The 21,137-nt window shown below is 44.6% G+C and overlaps 2 protein-coding genes across 4 annotated transcripts; one reads left to right on the forward strand and one right to left on the reverse strand.

The window, feature by feature from the left end:
• Positions 1 to 1,564: 1,564 nt before the first annotated feature.
• LOC124699932 (G-type lectin S-receptor-like serine/threonine-protein kinase B120) lies at positions 1,565 to 5,717 on the reverse strand. 3 transcript variants are annotated; one of them, XM_047232163.1, is made up of 8 exons: positions 4,315 to 5,717; positions 3,293 to 3,394; positions 3,121 to 3,162; positions 2,981 to 3,000; positions 2,700 to 2,907; positions 2,369 to 2,609; positions 2,120 to 2,270; positions 1,565 to 2,038 (listed from the first exon to the last, which is right to left on the reverse strand). In XM_047232163.1, the coding sequence occupies exons 1-8, from the start codon at positions 5,636 to 5,638 to the stop codon at positions 1,736 to 1,738; spliced, it is 2,391 nt and encodes a 796-aa protein (XP_047088119.1). In that variant the 5' UTR covers positions 5,639 to 5,717; the 3' UTR covers positions 1,565 to 1,735. The 3 variants fall into 3 exon arrangements, with proteins under 3 accessions (XP_047088119.1, XP_047088112.1, XP_047088108.1); XM_047232156.1 differs by having other exon boundaries at positions 2,369 to 2,606; positions 2,981 to 3,162; XM_047232152.1 differs by having other exon boundaries at positions 2,981 to 3,162.
• A 10,131-nt stretch (positions 5,718 to 15,848) lies between these two features.
• Positions 15,849 to 20,743, forward strand: LOC124699956 (probable allantoate deiminase). Its single transcript, XM_047232171.1, has 10 exons — positions 15,849 to 15,935; positions 16,677 to 16,780; positions 16,882 to 16,966; positions 17,059 to 17,175; positions 17,798 to 17,907; positions 17,985 to 18,090; positions 18,176 to 18,262; positions 19,706 to 19,945; positions 20,049 to 20,174; positions 20,288 to 20,743. Exons 2-10 carry the CDS (start codon positions 16,758 to 16,760, stop codon positions 20,603 to 20,605), a joined length of 1,212 nt encoding a protein of 403 aa, XP_047088127.1. The 5' UTR covers positions 15,849 to 15,935; positions 16,677 to 16,757; the 3' UTR covers positions 20,606 to 20,743.
• Positions 20,744 to 21,137: the final 394 nt, after the last annotated feature.

Consider the following 21,137-nt stretch of genomic DNA (forward strand, 5'->3'; position numbering starts at 1 on the left):
TATTAAGCCTTGTATGTTCTATTTGCAGTTGGGGGAAGTATAGGCATCTTATCAACAGAGGTTTAGTGAAATGTTCACTTGTGTGTTGTAACGATATAATATGTGAGAATCATGCGCCCGCTTGCTGATGGAATTTGGGTGAATACAGTGTCACTAATGATATATCGTCACAATAGGAAATCTGTTTTCCGCAAAATATAAAATCGCAAAGCTGTGTTTGTGACATTGTGTTCATCTTTTGGCAGACAAGTTTTTTCTGTTCGAGCACAAAATTACTCGTAGGCATCTTGTTTGTTTGTGGTGTTTGTTCAGGTAAAGGAGTTCGAAATAATCAAAGATGTGCACTTGAATCCGGTGGTATTCTTGCTTCTTATTGTAGATCCAGCACAAGGCGCTCCAGCTCTGGAGGCATCCAAGGTATGCGTCTGGCCGATGTGGACAAGGTGGAGATGGAACAACTCATCGTCTCCGTCCTGCAGGCTGCAGGCCATCTCTTCCCACTTCCGAGTGTCGTCCAGGAACAGCGGCAGGGAGGTTGTTCGGTTGACGGGAGGAGGGCATGGTCTCGGGGCCGTCGAAGCAGTCCAGGCGGCCGCGGCGATGGATGTACCTTACGAGGGGATGGATAAACCTTGAGCTTCAAAGGTGCGTGCTCTATTTTCTCCAGCATGTGTGCTTTAAATGTGAATGGAGCCATTCTTACGCGGCGCGAACGGATAGGGAAACCACGAGCATTGTTAACGAAATCTTGAGTCAAAGTGCCTTTGACGATGCGCGGAAGAGGGAGGACAGGTACAAGTTCGAGTGCGTGTACAAGGTGTTTGTCAAAATGTCTGAAAGAAACTGGCTAGTGGCTGGTTTAAATTTGTTGCTCTCTGGTTTAAATTTGTTGCTCTCTGGTCTCCACTTTCTTTCTGAAACACTGAAGGACCACCGAAAAGTTCATATTCTTCTACAGAAGTTTCTACTTTCCGTTAAGAAGTGTGTGTTGCCTACCAAGGCATGGGACAAGAGGGATGGCAAACACCTTAACCATATAATAATTAAATAAGCAGCAGGTAACCCAGCCAGTTGTCAATCTAGTTACTTTGGGCAAATACTTTGCATGTTATTGGTATCCTTCTTCTCTTGTTATCTTAGAGGAAATTTACTGTTTTCGACTAAATACACTTGGGTGTTGTATGCTTTAGCAATCTGAAACAATGTGTCAAGATGCATTTTTTGTAGGTAAAAATTGCATATTTGTTGTTTTATCGGTGAACAGTCTGAAATTTATTATTCTAGACTAATGATGCTGGTTTAATTTGAAATTGCATATACTTCATTTGGTTATGGGAGTGGATGTACAACCCAGCCACCCAGGTTCAAGTTTTCATATGGACTCAATCTCGGGTTATTATTATTTTTAAAGTGCTGTAGAGGCCTGCCCTCCCATGTGTTGCTAAACACAAGAAAATACAGCGAGATCTACTAATTATGCATCCGCTTTTATGCTTGATCTGAAACCTCTTTGAGGCCAACCTCTCCTGCTGTTCACATGAAGCTCAGCCACTAATAAGGGTCCTTGATAAGAAACGTAGATTCTCCCATTTGCTACAGGAGTTACTGGAGTTGAAATACATTATGTACATTATAATAGGGCTACATGTTCTCCAAATCAAATACCGGTATCTTTTGCTTCATATGGTTAGTCAAAACTACAAATGGGCATATGCTGAAAATAGATTGCTAGGTACTAGCGCCCCTCTAGCACTGTAATGCTCATGTTATCTGCAGAATTTACGGTATCCTGTGCTGCTCCATCAGTTTCATAGTTGTTTCCTGCAAAATATATTGGCTGTGTTGGATGTGGAAGTGATATATCTCCATTCTCCAGGAAGGACACGATTGATGACATGAGTGGCCGCGCATTTGGGCTGTTCTGAACACACAAGAGTCCGATATGGATGCATCGTGAAGTTTCATTAAGTGAATAGCTCTCCACAATTGATGAGTCAACAAAATCCTTTGTGCTCCCATCCTTCCATAAGCTCCATGCCTGCATCCATCATATCTATCCGTCTCAAGGTACATATACTTATTATACTTTAGAGAAAATAGGTTATGTCATAATACTTACATAGGCTATAATGTTGGGGAAGTCCGCTTTTAGGTGCATAGAGCTGATCTTTGAGCCACTCACAATCTCTAGAAGTAAAACTCCAAAGCTATATACATCAGACTTGCTAGAAAACACACCTTCCAAAGCATATTCTGGCGACATGTAACCGCTGTTTCAAACACTTCCCAGTTAATGGACACAGAACTTATTTTTTTGTTCAAGCACAAGAATAATATATATAGTTCAGTAATGCATTATATCACTTACTATGTGCCAACAACGCGGTTGGTGTTTCCTTGTTGCTGATTGCCATCAAATATCCTCGCCATACCAAAATCAGATATCTTAGGGCTCATTTCAGCATCTAGCAGTATGTTACTTGCTTTGAGATCCCTATGAATTATCTTCAACCTTGAATCTTGATGAAGATAAAGAAGCCCCCTAGCTACCCCTTTGATTATTTCGAATCTTATTGGCCAACCAAATATTGATTTTCTTGTAGCATCTGCTAACAATAGCATCAACTGGGAGATAACATCAGTCATCCTGGTTGATTTCTTTACTTACAAAAATTTGGCAAGGCGTAAGTAGTACATACCGAAAAGGAAGGCATCCAGACTCTTGTTAGTTAAGTATTCATATATCAATAGTTTCTCATCTCCATGGATGCAGAACCCGAGAAGTCTAACCAAGTTTTGGTGCTGCAACTTCGCAATGAGTATTACTTCATTTCTGAACTCCAGTGCCCCCTGGCCAGAGCCCTTACTAAGCCTTTTCACAGCAATTTCTTCATCTCCTAATATCCCCTGGACAACTACATACTTTAGATCAACAAGATAGAAATATAACTATGTTCTATAAGAAAAGAATTCACGTTACCTTGTAAACACTTCCAAAACCTCCATGTCCAAGCATGTTAGAGTTAGAGAAATTGTTTGTTGCGAGTACAATCTCTCTGAAGCTAATAAAAGGATACTTTAAGTTTCCATCACGAAGTTCAGCTGCAGTAATTGAAGTACCTGACATCATCTTCTTCCAAATTTCCTTGTTTCTTCGTTTGCCTATCAGGAACATTATTAAATTTCTTAAACGGATTAAAGGAACACAGCACATGAAAATATGGAATAGCATTGGCATACAGAAGCATGCCTAAGGAGAATACACTGAGAAAAGTAGGGAACCATTTTTTACCTCCGCTCTTGCAGATCCAAACAAGGCACGCACATATGATTATGAGTAAACTTGACACAACCGGCAATGCAATCTTCAGTACATTGCCACTCCAGTTTTTATCTGCCAAAATTCACTATGTAAAGCAATCGTGTTTCTTATAATTAAATTTACAAGCCAAATTTATTACAAGGTGAGTTACACACACATTGTCTGAACAGGCAGGCAATTTATTTCTCACATAAACAATTGAATCACGAGTATGGTAGCATTTCTGATACACAAAACATCGCTTCATACTTAAACTTAAAATCCTGCAGAACAAGTTTTTATGGTCTGGATGGGATGGTTGACATGCCCAAGTTGTTTATACTATATAAACACATGGTCTGGACAACTTAAGCCTGAACGTGAAGGTTTCCTTCTACATGTCTGAAATTTTGTATATTGACTTGGAATTTATGAAGGAACATCTAGAAACAGAAAATAAATAGGACTCAAATTTTTAAGTGTTAAGATTAGGATGCTCTCGCTTCGTGCATATTGACTTGGATTGGATATATTATCATTGGAAGAACTGTGCTGACCGTTTGTTTCCAAACACATCAGGTGTCTGAAATATATTAGAATTTGTTCCTTTATGAATGATGATTCAGATTGAAGTGCTTTGCATACTAACTTTATGAAAAGGTAACGCTTGATCTGGATTATTGCCAACCCCTGCATGCTCATTATCCTAGTCTGCATCTAGTGGCTGCTAATCTGCACCTTCCAATTGGATAAGCTATTGTCTTTGCGTATAAACCGGATTGTATCCACAGGCGGCATATATGCTTGTGCGCCAAACTGATCCATCATAACGGCATTATTACCAAGTATTTAATTACCCTCTAATATTTGCCTAGCACTAATTTTCTAAACCCTGTTTGTACTCTGACATTGTAGATATGACTAAGGGGGATAGATGTGAACTCCACTGGACCTGCAAAATGAATGAATATATCTACAAAGGGAAGCAGAGAAACACAAATAGTAGACTATACCACTCAATCTGTTAACCCGAATATAGAGGTTTTCCCCTTGTCCACTGAGCTTCTCTGTGTCAACCAAATCTCCCATCCATAATAGGCACCTTGTTTCATCCCCATTGATAGCCTTGGCGCTCATATTGGCGTAAGCATACGCCATACAGGAGCAGTTGCTGGTACATTCTGCTCTGCATTCATTGAAGCTTCTATTCTTGACATATAAGAACTTGTCGGGAACCTTCATGGTTGACAAATTTAAGAAGCCATCTCCTTGATCACATACTAGTGCTTCCATCCGGCGGCATCCCTGCGAAAACCTACTTGCGGTCCAATCCTGTTTGTTGTTTGGCTCAAAGCCATCAAGACACTTGCACGTCACAATAGGCTGTGTGTTATCGCAGTAACCAAATGGACCACAATATCCAAATTTGTTGCATTCCTGGTTAGGTTCTGACTGCAGGTCAGTCCATTTGGACATGTTGCTATTCCAGATTATTATCCTTACCTTGCCTGAGTAGTCCATCTTCACTAACACTAGCACCGATGAGGACACACTTGGCACTGGTAGCCCAAAGGAAATGTAGACCTCATCATCTATATGTTGCAGTGTAAAGTAAAGTGTGGACTTGATACTCTCGAGGTATGGCCCGACTACCAAATAGTTATTCCATACTGGACTGCGCCGGTATGGCCTTGACCCATTCCATATAAAACGCTGCAGAAACTCACCAGGGTCTGCACCGTACGAGAAGTTGCCCGGTGATGGGTCTTGGGGGTTTCTCCAAGAGATGAGCTGTTGTAGTGCATGCGTCTTGTGGTTGATTCTGAGATTCATGTGTGGAAGGAGTGTGTCGGTCGGGTAATCAAAGCTTTGCCATAAGATGTTGCCCTGTGATGACCGAATGATTAAATTCCCGCTGTTTTCAAGAGTGGCTTCTCCACCAGTTGCCTCTGGCGATGAACTGCTCGTGGTGCTGACGTTTGTCATCCAGAGAAGATGGCCGTTGGTGTCTGACAAGGCGAGATTGGATCTGTTGGTCAAGGTGAGTGTTGCAGAAGAAGGATCGGCGATTGGTATGGCACGGTTGGCAACCCACACAACGTTGTCCCTGTGTGTGTTCTTGTACCATATGCCGACGTAGTAATGTTTTGTGCTGGAGCTGGAGCTGGATGGGGAGAAGAATCCCAGGAAAAAAGTGCCGTCGTCGGAGATGATGGTGGTGGCAGCAGAAAGCGGCTTGCCGGGAAGAAGGCGGCTGTCGGATGATGCAGAGAATGGCAATAAACAAAATGACCAACAGACAAGAGAGATGATTATGTGTATAGGAAGGGAATCCATTGCTGTAACGAACTATGGAACTGGGTTCCGATATGGAAGAAAAGAAGTGGACGAGTTGCCTTGGACAACGCACAGCAGGACTCTGTGGAGGAGCAGAGTCAGTCAAGCAATTTATTTGGCGGTCCTTTTCCAACTTTTTTAATTTTTTTGATATTTGTTTGTTTAGGTTGCTCACCACATACACCATGTGGTCCTTTTCCCACTTGAAGCTTCAGGCGTAGTTGGAGAACTAGTCAAGGAGAGATATTTCCAGGAAGTTTGAAAATGTTGGGTCGTGGATATCATCATCGAGACTACGATGGACTAGCCATTCTCATCAAAGAGAATAGCCTTTTACTTTTCTTTTAAGTGTGACTGCTTGTTTCTTAGACGTGATTTTAAACACTGTATCTGTAGTCGTGTATTTACCACTGGTCTCTGCAATTCTAGAAGTTCGCGAGCTATATATTTGAGTGTGCGGTCATGTCCGCATTTGCGCACCTAAAAAAATGAAAAATTTAGCCTTTTTGTGCAACTATCTGAAGAGAGCCTATCACCTGTTCAGTGTCTCCTCCTGCAACTGCTGCTATTGCATATGTTCACAGTGCATTTCTTCCATCATAAATGTGTAGCTGTGAAATGTTTTTTTTGCAGCCGAGGAGGTGAAGTAGTCATAAACTAATTGAGATGGCAGGGCTGCAGAAACTCTTGTAAGAGCATCTCCACCGGCCCTCCTAATACAGCTCCTAATAGTTCTATTGGAATTCTAGCGAGAGAAAGCATCCGTACTGGCGCTTCTCAAAAAGCGCCGGCATGTTTTGGAGCCCCATAGAAGCGCCAACACTCCCGAAAGAATCCCTATGTTAAGGGCTTCGATTGGGAGTGCCGGCACCAAATTTTTGGTCAAAACATGCTAGCCGGTCGCTGTATGGGATCGTCGGTGTGAGAACAACATCCCCAAATAGTGAAATAGAGGATATTATGCCGGCCCCTCCATACGACAGTGCCGACGTCCCTACCGGTGCTTATATGGGGTGCGCCGGTGGAATGCTCTAAATTGCAGGCCTGGGTAGGAGATAATCTAGTTGGCCAAAGAAGCAAGAACAGAAAGATGATTTCGAAAGGCTCTTGAATCAAAGCGGAGGACGTATTGGTACGTGGGTGGGTCGCCTATCTCTATGCTTTTACATAAACTTTTTTTTTCTTTTCTCTGTCAATGCATGTATGCGCCAAGTTTTTTGTTTTTCTCAAAGGAAAAAAAATACAGTGGAAGGCATTGAACATTCTGAACATATGCTGCCATTTGCTACCAGTTTTCGTTCATGCTGTCACACTGAAACCCACCCACCTTGCTTCATGTTCAACCAAAACAGCTTATTCTGAAGAGTGTGGAGCTCAGACGAGTGTGCTGTGTGCTGCCTACAACTGCAGCTGTGCCTGTGCAAAACATTGGGAACTTAAACCTCTACATTCGTTGATACTTGTACGCTCCCTCCAGGTCGCCATGTCAGTCTAACCTAACGGTTGAATAAGCTTGGTCTTTGCGGAGTTAAGCTGGACCAGCTTAGCTGGTGCTTCTAGGGAGCCTTTCTTGATTTGTAAATCAGCGGCACATAGCCACATTTTTTTCGATAAAGGGAATATAATAATATCAAAAAGATACCAATTACATTCAGCTTCTGCAATAACGCACCACCCTAATAGCACTACGGACGCACACAGCCAAAAAAAGAAAAGAAAACTAAGAAATAAAAGTCCCGCTATAGCATCTCGGGCCTAACAACAGCAATACATCCACCTTCAAGACAACACCTGAAATACAGACTCTCCAAAAAACGACGTCTCCAAGAAGAGAACAGTGCTCAAAACACCGTCGTCGTCCGATCAGAGATCTTAGATTTTCACCCTGAAGATAGTCCCCGCTCTTAAAACAATGCCTCCAACAAGGTCATTGCTAGGCACATAGACACATAGAGCCCCTCAACTTTCAAGTCCCCCAAACGGTGATGGCCATCTCCCAAGCGGCAACGACAACCCATCTAGGTTGATGGGTGGCTCTAAGAGCATCTCTAGCAGAGCCTGTATAGCAGAGCCCGTAAAAAGAACAAAACCAAAAATTAACCATTGGTTTACGGGTTTGGTTCGCAAATCGGCGCCGATCAGCGACCGTAAAGTAGTCAGAACTGAAAAAAAGTTTTCGGGCCGAGACTGAAACCCCCATTCGGCTTGTATTTGTAGGGGCCGAACGAGCGATAAGGTACGAACATTCCTTATTACAATTGATAAGTAATTGGGCCTGGGATTTGCGCATTTGCCATAGTAAATGGGTCCTCGGTTCGTCAGTAAATGGGCTACCTAGATCGTATCTTTCAAACGTTGGGCTGTTTACCTGTTATAGTACATGGAAGATGACCGAGCTACCACTTCTTCATTTGCTAAAAAAAAAGAGCTACCACTGCTTCAATTCAAGTTACGTAGAATTTTGCTAATTGATGACCTGTGCTACTTCTTGGAAGATTCTGTATGCTTGATTTGATTCAATTAAGAACCTGCTCGCTCGATCACGTGCTGCTTCCACGTAAGAATGGCACTCAGTCTCGGCCCTTATTACAATTGATAAGTAATTACATTAGTATTAGTTTGCGAGTACTTTAAAGTACTCATGGCTGTGTCCCTGGCTATTCAAATGCCAGACTATGAAGAGGAGCAACAGTATCAAGACGACGGACAACAGGACGTCTACGATAACTAGGAGCATCTTCTAACGTCAAGCGTTGCCTGTGGAATAGATAGTCCACTACTACTTCGCTTCCGCTACGTATTGTGTTGTTGATCATTAGATCAACTATTTGTGTCATATTGGATCATATGATCTATTGTTGTAAGACGATTATGTGTTGTAATAAATGATGACTCTATGATATTCAACTGTTATGATATTCAACTGTTATTTGAAACTTTGCAAACCAGCACCAATTTGCACACCACCACCACCATTCTACCCCTTTAATTATTCAAATCAACTTCACCAAAAAGAATTTCAAAATTCAAACATTTTCTTCATGCGGCCATACTGTCGAACACCTGGTAGGCATAAATTCAGATTTGACACACACTCTATTATCCACCAGATTTTTGACTAAACCACTTTCAATCTTTGTTGATCATTGCTCCTCTACACCTCCTGCATCACTGCCAGTACTTGTTCATGTTGATTAAAGCCTGGAGAGATCACTTTCATCACCATGTCGTGCACCATGCCGGCCAGCATGCCACCCCTCCCTCTGCTCCTCCTCTCTCACTTTAACCATGTCCAGTACACTCCCCTGGCATCACTGATGAGCACCATGCACGGCCCTGGCTCGCGCGAGGCTGGCATTGGCCAGGCCAGCACGCGCCCAGAACACCCAGAACCATGCCAGCTGCGCGGTGAGCGCGCACTGGACGCGCCAGAGCATGGGCTCGACCCATCGCCTCCGTCCTCCCCTAGCTCTCCGCCGCAGCCTAGCGCATCGCCACCTCTCCAGCTAGCGCGTAGACATGCTCAAGCACCTGCGCGTGCGCCATCGCCGTCGTCCTCCTCAAATCTTTGCCGCCAGTATGCGAGACAGACGCGACATGATCTCGAGCGATCACCTCACCTTTTCTTTGCGCCAGCTAGCCGTTGAGCATCGCCATGATGCCGCCTACACCACGCCGTCCTCTCCTTGGCCCTTCGAGCACCAGAACCGCCGCGCCATGCTTGACCTCCACGGGCACCCGCAGCACCTCCTCCCCTCTATAAATTGAGCACTCCCGCACCCCAACTCTTCACACTCACCGCTTCTCCTCCCATCTCTGCCTCTCCTCGACCAGTAAATTAGTCACCATCTCGCCGGAGCAGCCCCAATTTGGATCCGGAGCCCGCCAGTACCCGGAGATCCTCGCCGTCGATTGGAGCTTCCCCACGCCACGCCGCCAGTACCAGGAGACTCCCCGTCCTCGCCAACGTCGTCGCGCACCTCGCTGTCGACCGCCGGAGCACCGGTATGCTCTCCCACCCCCTAGGCTCGCCGCCAGTGCGTCGGAATCTCGTCGGAGACGACGATGATCCACGGCCGCACGATCACATTCTAATCCTACGCCCCAGATTCGCCATACCGTTTCGCGTGTGAATAGCCGCCGACAGGTGGAGCCCACCATGTCAGCAGCCCACGTGTGAGAGCCACGCTGCTGGGCTGGCCCGTTTAATTTTCCTCTCTGCGGCCCATTTTCCTTTCCCGCCAAAGCCCAGCGATTCAAATTCGAATTTCGGAATTGTTTGAATTGCTTGCAGATGCTTTGCTAAAACTTAAATAGTTTAAAATCGGCTGAACCAAATTTTGTGAATTTTATATATTTGGAAAGCCTATGAAATTATCTAAACAACCCCACTGGTCTCACCCTCAGATTCATTGTAGAATTCAAATAGTAAAAATAATAAGGCATGGCCTTTTCAAACTTCAAACTTTATTTAAAATCCAACCATAAGCGATTTTGAGTTGATTCCAACTCTCATAAATCACATTTGACATACTCTAATTGTTTTTGCAAAAATATAGCATAGTTGTTTGTATGATCATGGACTAGAGCAAAATAATGGCTATGGAGCCATTTCTAGTCCCTTTAAATCAGCTCCTTTAATTTGTTTAAATAGTATGAGAGCTACTCTCTCATTTAAATCATTGTCTTAAGTAATCCAACATGAGGTAATGATCTTAGTTTATAGCACCTCATGTGTGATTACTTAATGATATTAAACTGTTCCATATAGGTTTTAAATCACATGAGATCTAGTATCCCATTTAAATCATTTTCCCAAATGACCATTATGAAGTGTTGACCTTGGTCAACATGTATTCATACTTTGTTATTTGAGGAGATTAAGTCTTAACAAGATATAATGAGAGGAACTTATTTTTCTCTTAAATAAGAAAACCAAGTCAACCACCATGTGAATAAGAATGTGATGTTAGAATAACTTGTGTGAACCTTTGGTGTGTTTAGTCTAGCACTCAAGTTTTGTTTGGTGATTGTATCCCTCGTGTTCGTGTATAGACGCTAGTACCGAGGAGTACCAGGAGGAGGAAGTCTACTCTCAGGAGGAGGAAGAGAACTTTGATCACTACCCCACTCAAGGCAAGCTAATATTCTTGCAAACCACCCTAATGCAAAGCTCTACAAGAGCAAGGCACCATCACTTTTTACTTTATGTCTAATCAACCTATCACATGTTTTTACCTTGCAATTCTTTTGCTTATTGTATTTCAAAGTTTACTTTTGATTTATGATTCACTTGGTCTAGAGTAGAACAAGAGCATCAAATTTAGCCTAGAGCAATCAAAGTTAGATAGCACCCCTCATGACTAGTTGCTAGTGCTAACTAAATAAAATTGACTACTCTAGATGAGAACATGTAAAATGTAATGACTTTGAAAGGTTTTGAAGGTGAATGTGACATGTTTGACTTGATGAATTTTTATGAAAACTGATGATTGGGTTCGGATGCGATACCCTTCCACTTATACAAGTACCCCCACAATACCTGATTATGGGTAGGGCTTAACTAGAAGTTTGTGTATCTTAGTATGGGTTCCCTCTAAACAAGCATCATAGGGGTTATGCCGAGGCTGCCTCCGTTAAAAGTGAAATGATGTGAATATGAGGTGAATGTCAGACCCAAGCCCTGTGCAGTTCCCGGGTTGACGGTTTGTCTTCACCGGGAGGCCAAGCTCATGGGAAGAGGTGCCTATACTAGGGTATATAAGTGAAAGGTTATGGTTGATAATCCGCGTACTGAGTTACGATAATTCGGGGTTATCCTCGACGGATGTAATCAAAAGTTGTGGCACAAGAGTACAACCACTGCAGAGTGTTAAACCTATTCGAATAACCGTGTCCACGGTTACGGACGATTGGAAATGCCATACTGTTCCGTTGTCGGAACTTTTGTCTTAAAAAGGAATGTTGAATTGAAAGGTGATTTGACTTAAATCACAATTGAGTTGTGGGAATGACACTAATGTTCCCACTTGAGTTAGTCTAGCAAATGAGGAGTCTTTACTAAATGTTTATGAACTAAACTTGGCTTTATGCAAATAAACCTAGAGCTTAGCACCCCTTATTACAATTGATAAGTAATTACATTAGTATTAGTTTGCGAGTACTTTAAAGTACTCATGGTTGTGTCCCTGGCTATTCAAATGCCAGACTATGAAGAGGAGCAACAGTATCAAGACGACGGACAACAAGACGTCTACGATAACTAGGAGCATCTTCTAACGTCAAGCGTTGCATGTGGAATAGATAGTCCACTACTACTTCGCTTCCGCTACGTATTGTGTTGTTGATCATTAGATCAACTATTTTTGTAATATTGGATCATGTGATCTATTGTTGTAAGACGATTATGTGTTGTAATAAATGATGACTCTATGATATTCAACTGTTATGTCTCGCAAAAAAAATCTTCCTGGGATTACGATGTATGGCATAATAGGCATCTGACTTAAAAAATCCGGGTGTTGACAAAGAGTTGCCATGAACAATTCCTTGTTCGTCCTATAGCACCTTGAAAAATCCTCTCCATTGTATGTTGCATCGTCGACAAAGTAGTTGGTGCAGAGCATGGTTGAAGAGGGGGTGAATGGGCTGGGATGCTAGTAGGTGGTACCCGGATACCTTTTTCCTACGCGGTGGGGGCACGACTTTCGTCTGGCGTGACCAACATATCTATTGTGGATAGGGATTCGCCTCGGGGTGCGGGACACGGTATTAAGCCATGCCAGACAAAAACTACCTTTGGGACACGCGACTAGGCGCCGTCTGGTACGCCTAAAGAATTTTAGGTGTCGTACGAAAAGGGCATTTGGAACACGCGACTAGTCGCGGTTTTGTGTCTGACACGTCCCGGAAGTCTTTGGAGGGCGATTTAGGGGACACGTGAGTCCGGAATTCTAACGCGTTTAGCAAATAATTAACTAGATCAGAACGGTCGATGAATTGATGTCACAATTATTCCGTACATCCAGAAGTCGGCGTATATGGAGTCCAGGGGTCTATTTGGTCGCTCGCATGGTTTTCTCCGTTTCCAGGTTATGGCCCGCCAATTGATGCACGAGCAAAAACCAAGTCTGGGTCTGTTTTTCGAGTACGATTGATGGCTAACAACGTTTCAGCCTACATGAAGGTGTCATTTGAGCCTACTTTGATTGGCTGGCAACATAACAAGATTTTGGGTTGTGCTGATTGCAACACTTGTTTGGGACGTTGCATATGGCTCATTATGGTGATCGCACACCTCTACTTGGCGAGCTTAATTACCATCTACCAGTTTAGAGTTTAGGGTCTTCCACGCTTAGTAAATGCGACCACAGATGCTTACGAGAAGATGAAATACATGATCCTGATCACCAGTCCGACGATAATGAAGTCCTTGAGCCTACTTGCTTCGCCATGAGACCTGCGATCTTTGGCGCTCCATGTTCTTTGATCTTGGGAATAGAATGTCCTACGTTTTTGGGTGGTTCATAGTAGATTGGGTGTTCTGCTAAGAAATAGGAGTAAGATTCTTCTGTCTCCTCTCATGTTTTGAATCCTTTGTGGCGGTTTCCCATGTAGCCAGTCACTTGTAGGATAACATCATACCAACTTGTGTAGATTTTAAGCACTTTCCCCTAAAACACCATGTACTAGTTGTATTTCTACGAAGATACTCCATCTGTTCCTTTCTATAGTGCCTATAGATTTTTGGCATTTGTTTCATAATATAAGGCTGTAGCTTGGTTTTTTTTCAATTACCCCCTCCACCGGTCAACTCTCACACGACATGCATGGAAATAAATCCATACAAAATAGGAAACAATTAATTGAGATTCCTAATGCATGGCCCCAATGATTGCTTAGATTTAGGAAGCAATGTTTTTCTTTCCTTAATTAAACCTGGCTGCACATATATGGAGAGTCAACCAGACATATTTGTGGGATTTGTTACACTAAGTTAGGAAGTTATCGATTTTCCTAATTTCAGTCTGATCTCAAATCGTTCAGCCAGGAGGTCTTATGTAAAAAAATACTCTTGCGCTAATTTCCATGCCAAAAATCTATAGGCACTATAGAAAGGAACGGAGGGAGTAAAACATATGAACTAAATTAAGCACATATGACGATATAACCAAGAGATAATGGGAAATATATTTTAGAACATAATGCAAGTAACATAAGCATGAATGATCATATAGGAAAAAAGCATCTGAATTGTTCATCCTACCAGCTAGTGTGATCTTAGTAACGATCACAGTAGCTACTATGGTCTCATCCCACCGCTACTTCAAAAGAGGGTGTAATACTTCCACCCGTAGCACCACAAGTTCATCATCACGTGAGAGATTAGTATATACCACCTCACACAATATGCATGCCACTATTTGTACGAGTATAGAAGCACATATGCAAGTTGTTTGGTTGCCTGCACTCGATTTTGTCGCCCGTTATTAGAGGCACATAAACTGGCATTAACAGACACATAAGCCACTAGTTTGGCTCGTCGGTGGTGACCACCACACCGAGCGAATGTGCTCTTCATCAGCGTCTCCACCAAAACCGAGGCCGCGCCGCACCGTCCTGCTCACCGGATGCACATCACCGAGAAGCCGACGACGCCGCTGAGCGTGCCCACGGTTGGCAAGAATATGTGGGCGTTGTCCTTCACCACGAGCTGACGGCGGGCCACCTCGTCTCCACGAGAACTTCTCGCCCGGATGCACACAAATGACACAGCGACGATCCTGCCGAGCGCGCCCACAGCCACCAAGAATATGTGGTCGCCATCCTCGGCCAAGAAAGCCGGTGGCAGGCCACCTTGTCTTCACGAGAAACCTCGGTCGTGCCACTGAGCTCGCTCGGGTGCACTCCAATGACAGGACGACGGCGATGTATTCCCCAACCTCCACTAAATCGAGAAATTTGCAACACCAAAGTTGCGGGAAATAGCAAGATCAACTGATCAAGCTACTGTTGAAAGGAAATTTTGAACGGTAGATTGTGCGTGACAAATCTGAAGAAATTTGTCCAAAAAAGCTCCAAGTTTGACCACGTAATCGGGAAGATACAGTTCGCGAAACTCGATGGTCAGAACTGAACCCTATATGAACAAATTTTGGGGAGGAGAGAGAAACTGACTGTTGCGTTCGGTCTGGCCTATCTCGCTAGAAACGTTCGATCTCCTTGAACCGCCTCGGAGGCGTTTTAAGACTGCTCATAGTGAAGATAACATAGATGGTAACATCACACATTTTAAAATATTTTGTTGACATGACATGACAATAATTGAAAAAAAAAGAGTAAGATGGTAACTAGATAGCGTCACACGATTTCAAGGTAATATGAGTCGACAACGCCGGCCGCCCCCCCGTCGTGCTCGTGCCGGGTTCCCTAGTTGAGGACCTGCTGGATTCCAGATTCCGCCCACAAAGCAGAGGCGTGAGCGGTATTTAAACCCGGAGATTCTCCGGACCACAACTTTATCTCGGCGGGGGGCCTGCCTTTATTTGGCTCATCATCGGCGTCAGCCGAGCGAGCCCCAGACCCCAGTGGCCGTCGCTCTCGTCGTCTTGTCTGCGCATGCAGCATGCACCTGCGATGCCTGAATCCGGTGAGGGATCCAGGAAGGAAGAGCAACCTACCGTGCACGTGTCCGATCCGACGCGCCGGCGGGGAATCCGGGAGGATCGCACGGTCGGGAGGGAACCCGTGATCCGCCGGAGTTGCGTTCCGATACGGGAAGTGGATCGTCCGTCCGTGGATTTCACTCGCTTTTCTGCAGGCAGCACCATGAAAACCCCCTTTCCGTTCGAGTGACCGGTGGAGCAGAGCAGCGGCGGGGCTACAAAAGCGGCAACCTCGCGCCACAGCCACAACCTTCTTCTGTGGGAAGGAAGAAGGAACAAGGAAGGGACGAGCCGTCACCCCCAGCCCCACCCACCGAGACCACGCCCACGCGCGCGCGCACCACAAGCGGCGGCCGGCTCATGGTCATGGCTCCCTCCTCCGTCCTCCTCGTCGTCGCCTCACTCCTCCTCTCCTCGATTCCAATCCTGGGTTCGTTTCTCCATCCATTTCGCCGCAGACATGCATCATTCCAGTCCAGGCGCTTCGCGTCTTGGATTGATTCTCACCGATACGTTGGTTCATTTTGACGAATTGACCAGATGGACATGGACTGGAGCTGGGAGGAGACGACGGGCTGTACAGGGAGATTCTGAGGGACGAGACGGTGTCCAGGCTCAGGGAGCTCGGCAAGGTCAGTCTTGCTCGATGCTCTCCATCAAATTATTATTCAGCTACGGGGTTCTTGGCATATTCAGAGTTCTCGATCCGCTTTACCAGCTCCGGATACGGGAATCTCGTTTCAACTCCCCGGGTCCCCGGACTGTTGGTACCTGTCCACTGCTCGTTCATGATGCCAATGCCCTGTGTACTCATATCTCGTCCTAAGATCCTAGATGCAAAACAAAACAAAAAAACAATATTTTTTGCCCTTTTCTGAATTTGGAGATCGTGTACTACCGGCCTACACAACACGGATGAACTGGTACTCCATTCTGCTTCATCAAGAGAGCATGAATAGTGCACACTTCATTCTCTTAGCGGTGTAGTAGAGCCATTCTCGTACAACAAAGCTACCCAAGACAATCCATGCAGTGCAAACACGTTGCCAGTCTACTTCTTTTTTCCCACAAGTAATCAGCTTAGGTGTTAAAGAAGCAAACCCCTTTGTTTTTCATGCTTCACTCTTTCTGTTGGATTGGGCTTCCTAGTCATTCCGTATATCCATGCCTTCTTTTTAGGGGGAGATAACCTGTGAAGGTTGCTCAAGTTTCAACCTTTGTAGTAGCTGGATTACTAAATATCCAGCCTGAGCGGTTCCTGATCTCCAAGATGTGTTCTGCGTTCTGCATCCTCTGTTTTACTATTTGGCACCATAGCAGAGTTTAGCTAGGCAGGCACTCAACTCTAACACGGCGTTGGTTGCATGAACCAGATATCTGATGGCGAAGGCTTCCTCGAAAGGACGTTTTTGAGTCCTGCTTCCATCAGAGCCACTCATGTCATTATCAGCTGGATGAAAGATGCTGGACTTACGACGTACGCCTGTTTTTGCCTGCAATCATTTTCCCACACTTTTGCCTCAACTGACCAATTTTTGTTTATTATTTGTTGACGAAATTATTTTGTTCATTGTGAAGGTGGATTGATCAAATGGGTAACATTCATGGTCGATATGAACGGTCCAACTCGACAGATAATGCCTTATTGATTGGATCTCACATGGTAAGAACCTGCGTGTTTCATGCTGTTATTCTTTCAGTAATCAAAGAGCCATCACTGATGAGACGATATATTATGTTTCAAAAACAAAACAGGACACTGTAATTGATGCTGGCATGTACGATGGAGCTTTGGGCATCGTTTGTGCAATCTCTGCTCTGAAGGTTTTGAAAGTTACTGGGAAACTTGAGAGGCTAACGAGACCAGTGGAGGTTAGAGAATTTTCTAGTGTTTCCAGTTTAATAGTGCTGCTACTACGTTATCCCCGTACCATGTTTGTCTCACTGCAGTTTGTCATCTGGCTACGCTAGTCACTAACTCACAAATGCATGATGAGTCACAGGCATCCAATATATACGACACCTATCTGCACATAACTTGTCGTTGCCTTGTATATTGTACCATCTCACAGTGCTTAAAAGTGTTCTCTAGTGCCTTCCAGTCAGCATAATCTTGTAATAAGATAGTCATACATGCTGCAAAGAAATACGTAGGCCAGGAGGAATCTAGTTTTATAATGTTTCTCCATTCGGTTGTCTCTTTCCATGCTAATCTAAAAGGTGATCGTGTACGTGTACATGGAAATAGCCTTCTTTATTCTTGGCTTCTAGCTCTCCTGATATTCAAGATTCCCAGGGTACTAGAGCCATACCATGTGTTTGTGCCAATTCATCTAATATCACTGGCTTATCACTGGCTTAGATTCAATTAAGCTAATCTAGCTCAAGGAGTATTCTAGTCAAGGATAGAGTATAATCCTGTTAGCATTATCAACATCTGAAAGTATCACCATGACAGGGCATCATACTCAATTTTCTGCCTGGTTTACCTCAGGTGATTGCATTCAGCGATGAGGAGGGTGTTAAATTTCAGACAACATTTCTGGGAAGCGCCGCTGTAGCTGGTATTCTACCTGAATCAATTTTACAAGTATCTGACAAGAGGTTGACCTTTTTGCATAAACCAACGATGCTACTTTTGTAACTGGTTTGCTGATGCATGTTGCATTCAACTTCTTCAGTGGCACTACAGTTGAGGATGTTCTTAAGTTGAACTCCTTCAAGGCTACTGCCGCTGCTCTCGGTCAAGTCAAGTACAGCCCGGAGTCGGTGGGGAGTTATGTGGAGGTATAAAGGACTGTTTGTATACCATTTTTGTGTAGTTGCACAGATAAATAAGTTAGTGCTTACAGTTTCTGTTGATCTATGGCAGGTTCACTTGGAACAAGGGCCTGTCCTTGAAGCCCTTCGTTATCCCCTCGGTGTCGTAAAAGGAATTGCAGGGCAGACACGATTGAAGGTGCATTGTAGTGTTCTACTATATTTTTGTTAAGCTGAACACTGACACTAGACCAAAATTAAAATATGACCAGCCAGCATTACACACTATCTTAAGACCAGATTTTGCAAAACATGAAAACTACCAGGATGCTATTTTAATGCAGACTACTTGAGAACCATCAGGCAAGACCGACTGTTGAATTATAGACAATCAAATAAGCAACTGGGTCAGCGGTCCTTCTTTGAGAAAAGAACAGGAGCAGTCAACATGAAGCATTTTATTAGTAGATCCTTGGCTAGTTCACAACGACGCGTGCAATGTTTAATCAAATCAAGAATCACTCCCAGTGAAACATTCAGGAGATACGAGTATGACCATCACCTGATCAGAGTTGCCCTTTTAACATCAATTCGAATTATTCAGACACATTGCTTTCAGTCTGATTTTAGTATGATGACCTGTCCTACAAGCCCTCCGCTATCCCCTATGTGTCGTAAAAGGAATTGCAGGAAAGATGCGATTGAAGGTGTATTCAAATTTTCTGCTATTTGTGCTTCCTGAAAAGTAAACATCTACACTAGACTAAAAGTAAAATATGACCAAGTAGCCTTGCACACTATCTTAAGACCAGCTTTTGCAAAACAATGAGGGTACTAGTTTAATAATCCAGTTATTTCAAAACCATCAAAACTATCCGATTGTTAACGAAAAAAAAATCAAAGAAGCAACTGGGTCGATGGTCCTTCTTTGAGCAAACAATGTGAGCAGTCAACGTGAAGTATTTAATTAGTAGAGCCTTTGATAGTTCGCTACGATGGTCAACGTGCACAATGTTTAATCAGATTAAGAATCATTCCTATTAAACCATCCAGGAGACTAGAGTATGGGCATCACCAAAGTAGTTCTATTTTTTTCTGCGGGGACCAAAGTTGCTCTGTTTAACACTGAATATTGAGGCCTACTGCTTTCAGTGTGATTTTGCATTTGAGTATGACCAGTGCCTCTGTGCTAAAAAGTATATAAGCTAAAGGGTGTCCAGTCTCAGTTCCTACATCAGGATGTAAGTTTACTAGTACTCTAGTACCAACTACACAAGATCATGAAAATTATCCAGCTATTAACGAATAATTGAATAAACATTCGAACTAGCAAGTAGCAACTGGGGTCAGCAGTCCTTGTTTGAGCAAAGAACTTGAGAAGGCAACATGAAGCATTTAACTAATAAAGCCCTTGCTGGTTCACTAGGACGTGTGCTATATTTAACAAGATTAAGAATCAGTCTAGTGAACTAGTATGGGCATTACCAAAGTTGCTCTGTTTAGCACTGAATTATTCAGGCCTACGTACTGCTTTGAGTGTGATTTTAGTATGTCCAGTGCCTCTCTGCTAAAAAGTATAAGCTAAAGGTGTCCAGTCTCAGTTCCTACAGCAATGCTTAGAATTTATCGGTGATTGTTTTAGGTGATAGTAGACGGTTCTCAAGGGCATGCTGGCACGGTTCCGATGAAACTGCGGCGTGATCCGATGGTTGCGGCTGCAGAGCTGGTGGTGACCCTGGAGAGCCTGTGCAAGGAGCCCAGCAGGTTCCTGACGTACGACGAGGAGTGCGGTTGCTTCACGGAGGAGTCCCTGGCCGGGCTGGTGTGCACCGTCGGCGAGCTGCTGACGTGGCCCAGCGCGAGCAACGTCATACCAGGCCAGGTAAAGCTAAACCTGTCGTTGTGTAGCACTGATGATCGAGCCACCTTGGCCACCTGTTGTTGTGATCGCCTGAATAGCTTAAGCATGGCGTGGTGTGGGACAGGTGAATTTCACGGTGGACATCCGCGCGATGGACGACGTGGTGCGGGAGACGATCGTGGCGAGCTTCTCGCGGATCGTGATGCAGAGGTGCGACGACAGGCTGGTGGACTGCGCCGTCGAGCACAAGGTGCGCGAGCTGAAGCGTTTTAACGGTCGTCTGGCCACCACTTTCTTGTCCGTCTATGTGGCAGCCAAGTTGTTAACCGTGCTGCGCTGGTTTATGTGTATGTCTATTTGCAGCACTCGGCCCCGGCCACGCCGTGCGACGCGGAGCTGACGACCCAGCTGGAGCTTGCGACGCGATCGGCGGTGTCGGCGATGACGCCGCCCAGCATCGGCGGCGGCCAGCGCAGGGCAGAGCCGACGCCGGTGCTGATGAGCGGCGCGGGGCACGACGCGATGGCGATGGCGCGGCTGACCAAGGTGGGGATGGTGTTCGTGCGGTGCCGCGGCGGCGTGAGCCACTCGCCGGAGGAGCACGTGGCGGAGGACGACGTGTGGGCGGCCGGGCTGGCGCTGCTCCGGTTCGTGGACCAGACCGTGGTGGCCGAGCTATGAGTGAGTGACGGAGGAGTGCTGATTCTTCATCGGTGGGCTGATTCGTCGTCGGCGCCTCGGGCTGTACATATGGAATGGACTGGTGCTGTGCCATTGGGCCGGAAATAAACGGGTCTCTTCGCTGAGACATTTCATCAATCAATTGGATCTGAGTCTCAAAAAAAAAACAATCAATTGGATCTGCTAAAAAAAATTAATCAGTTGGCCAATTGCAGAACGACGACGGGGCGTCGTCAACTTCTTGAAAGCATCCTTCATGCCCCCTTTTTTTGATCGGGACGACGGCAGGCTTACGCCTGCCTGGATATTTTATAACCAAGAGAGATCAGAACAACATGTTTTGTTACAAATTTTAGAGGAAGGAGGAGCTAGCTAAAACATGATTCAAGGGGGATCATAATGTCCACACCAATTAGTGAGTAGGGAAGAAGAAGTAGAAGTGGTACAGCGAAAAGCCCAGAGGCAAATATCCTCGATGCAGTGTCTAGAGACAGCCATCATAGGCTGATCAACGTTGCCGAAGACCATGGCA

The sequence above is a fragment of the Lolium rigidum genome, chromosome 1 (assembly GCF_022539505.1).
Source record: "Lolium rigidum isolate FL_2022 chromosome 1, APGP_CSIRO_Lrig_0.1, whole genome shotgun sequence".
NCBI classification, from domain to species: domain Eukaryota; kingdom Viridiplantae; phylum Streptophyta; class Magnoliopsida; order Poales; family Poaceae; genus Lolium; species Lolium rigidum.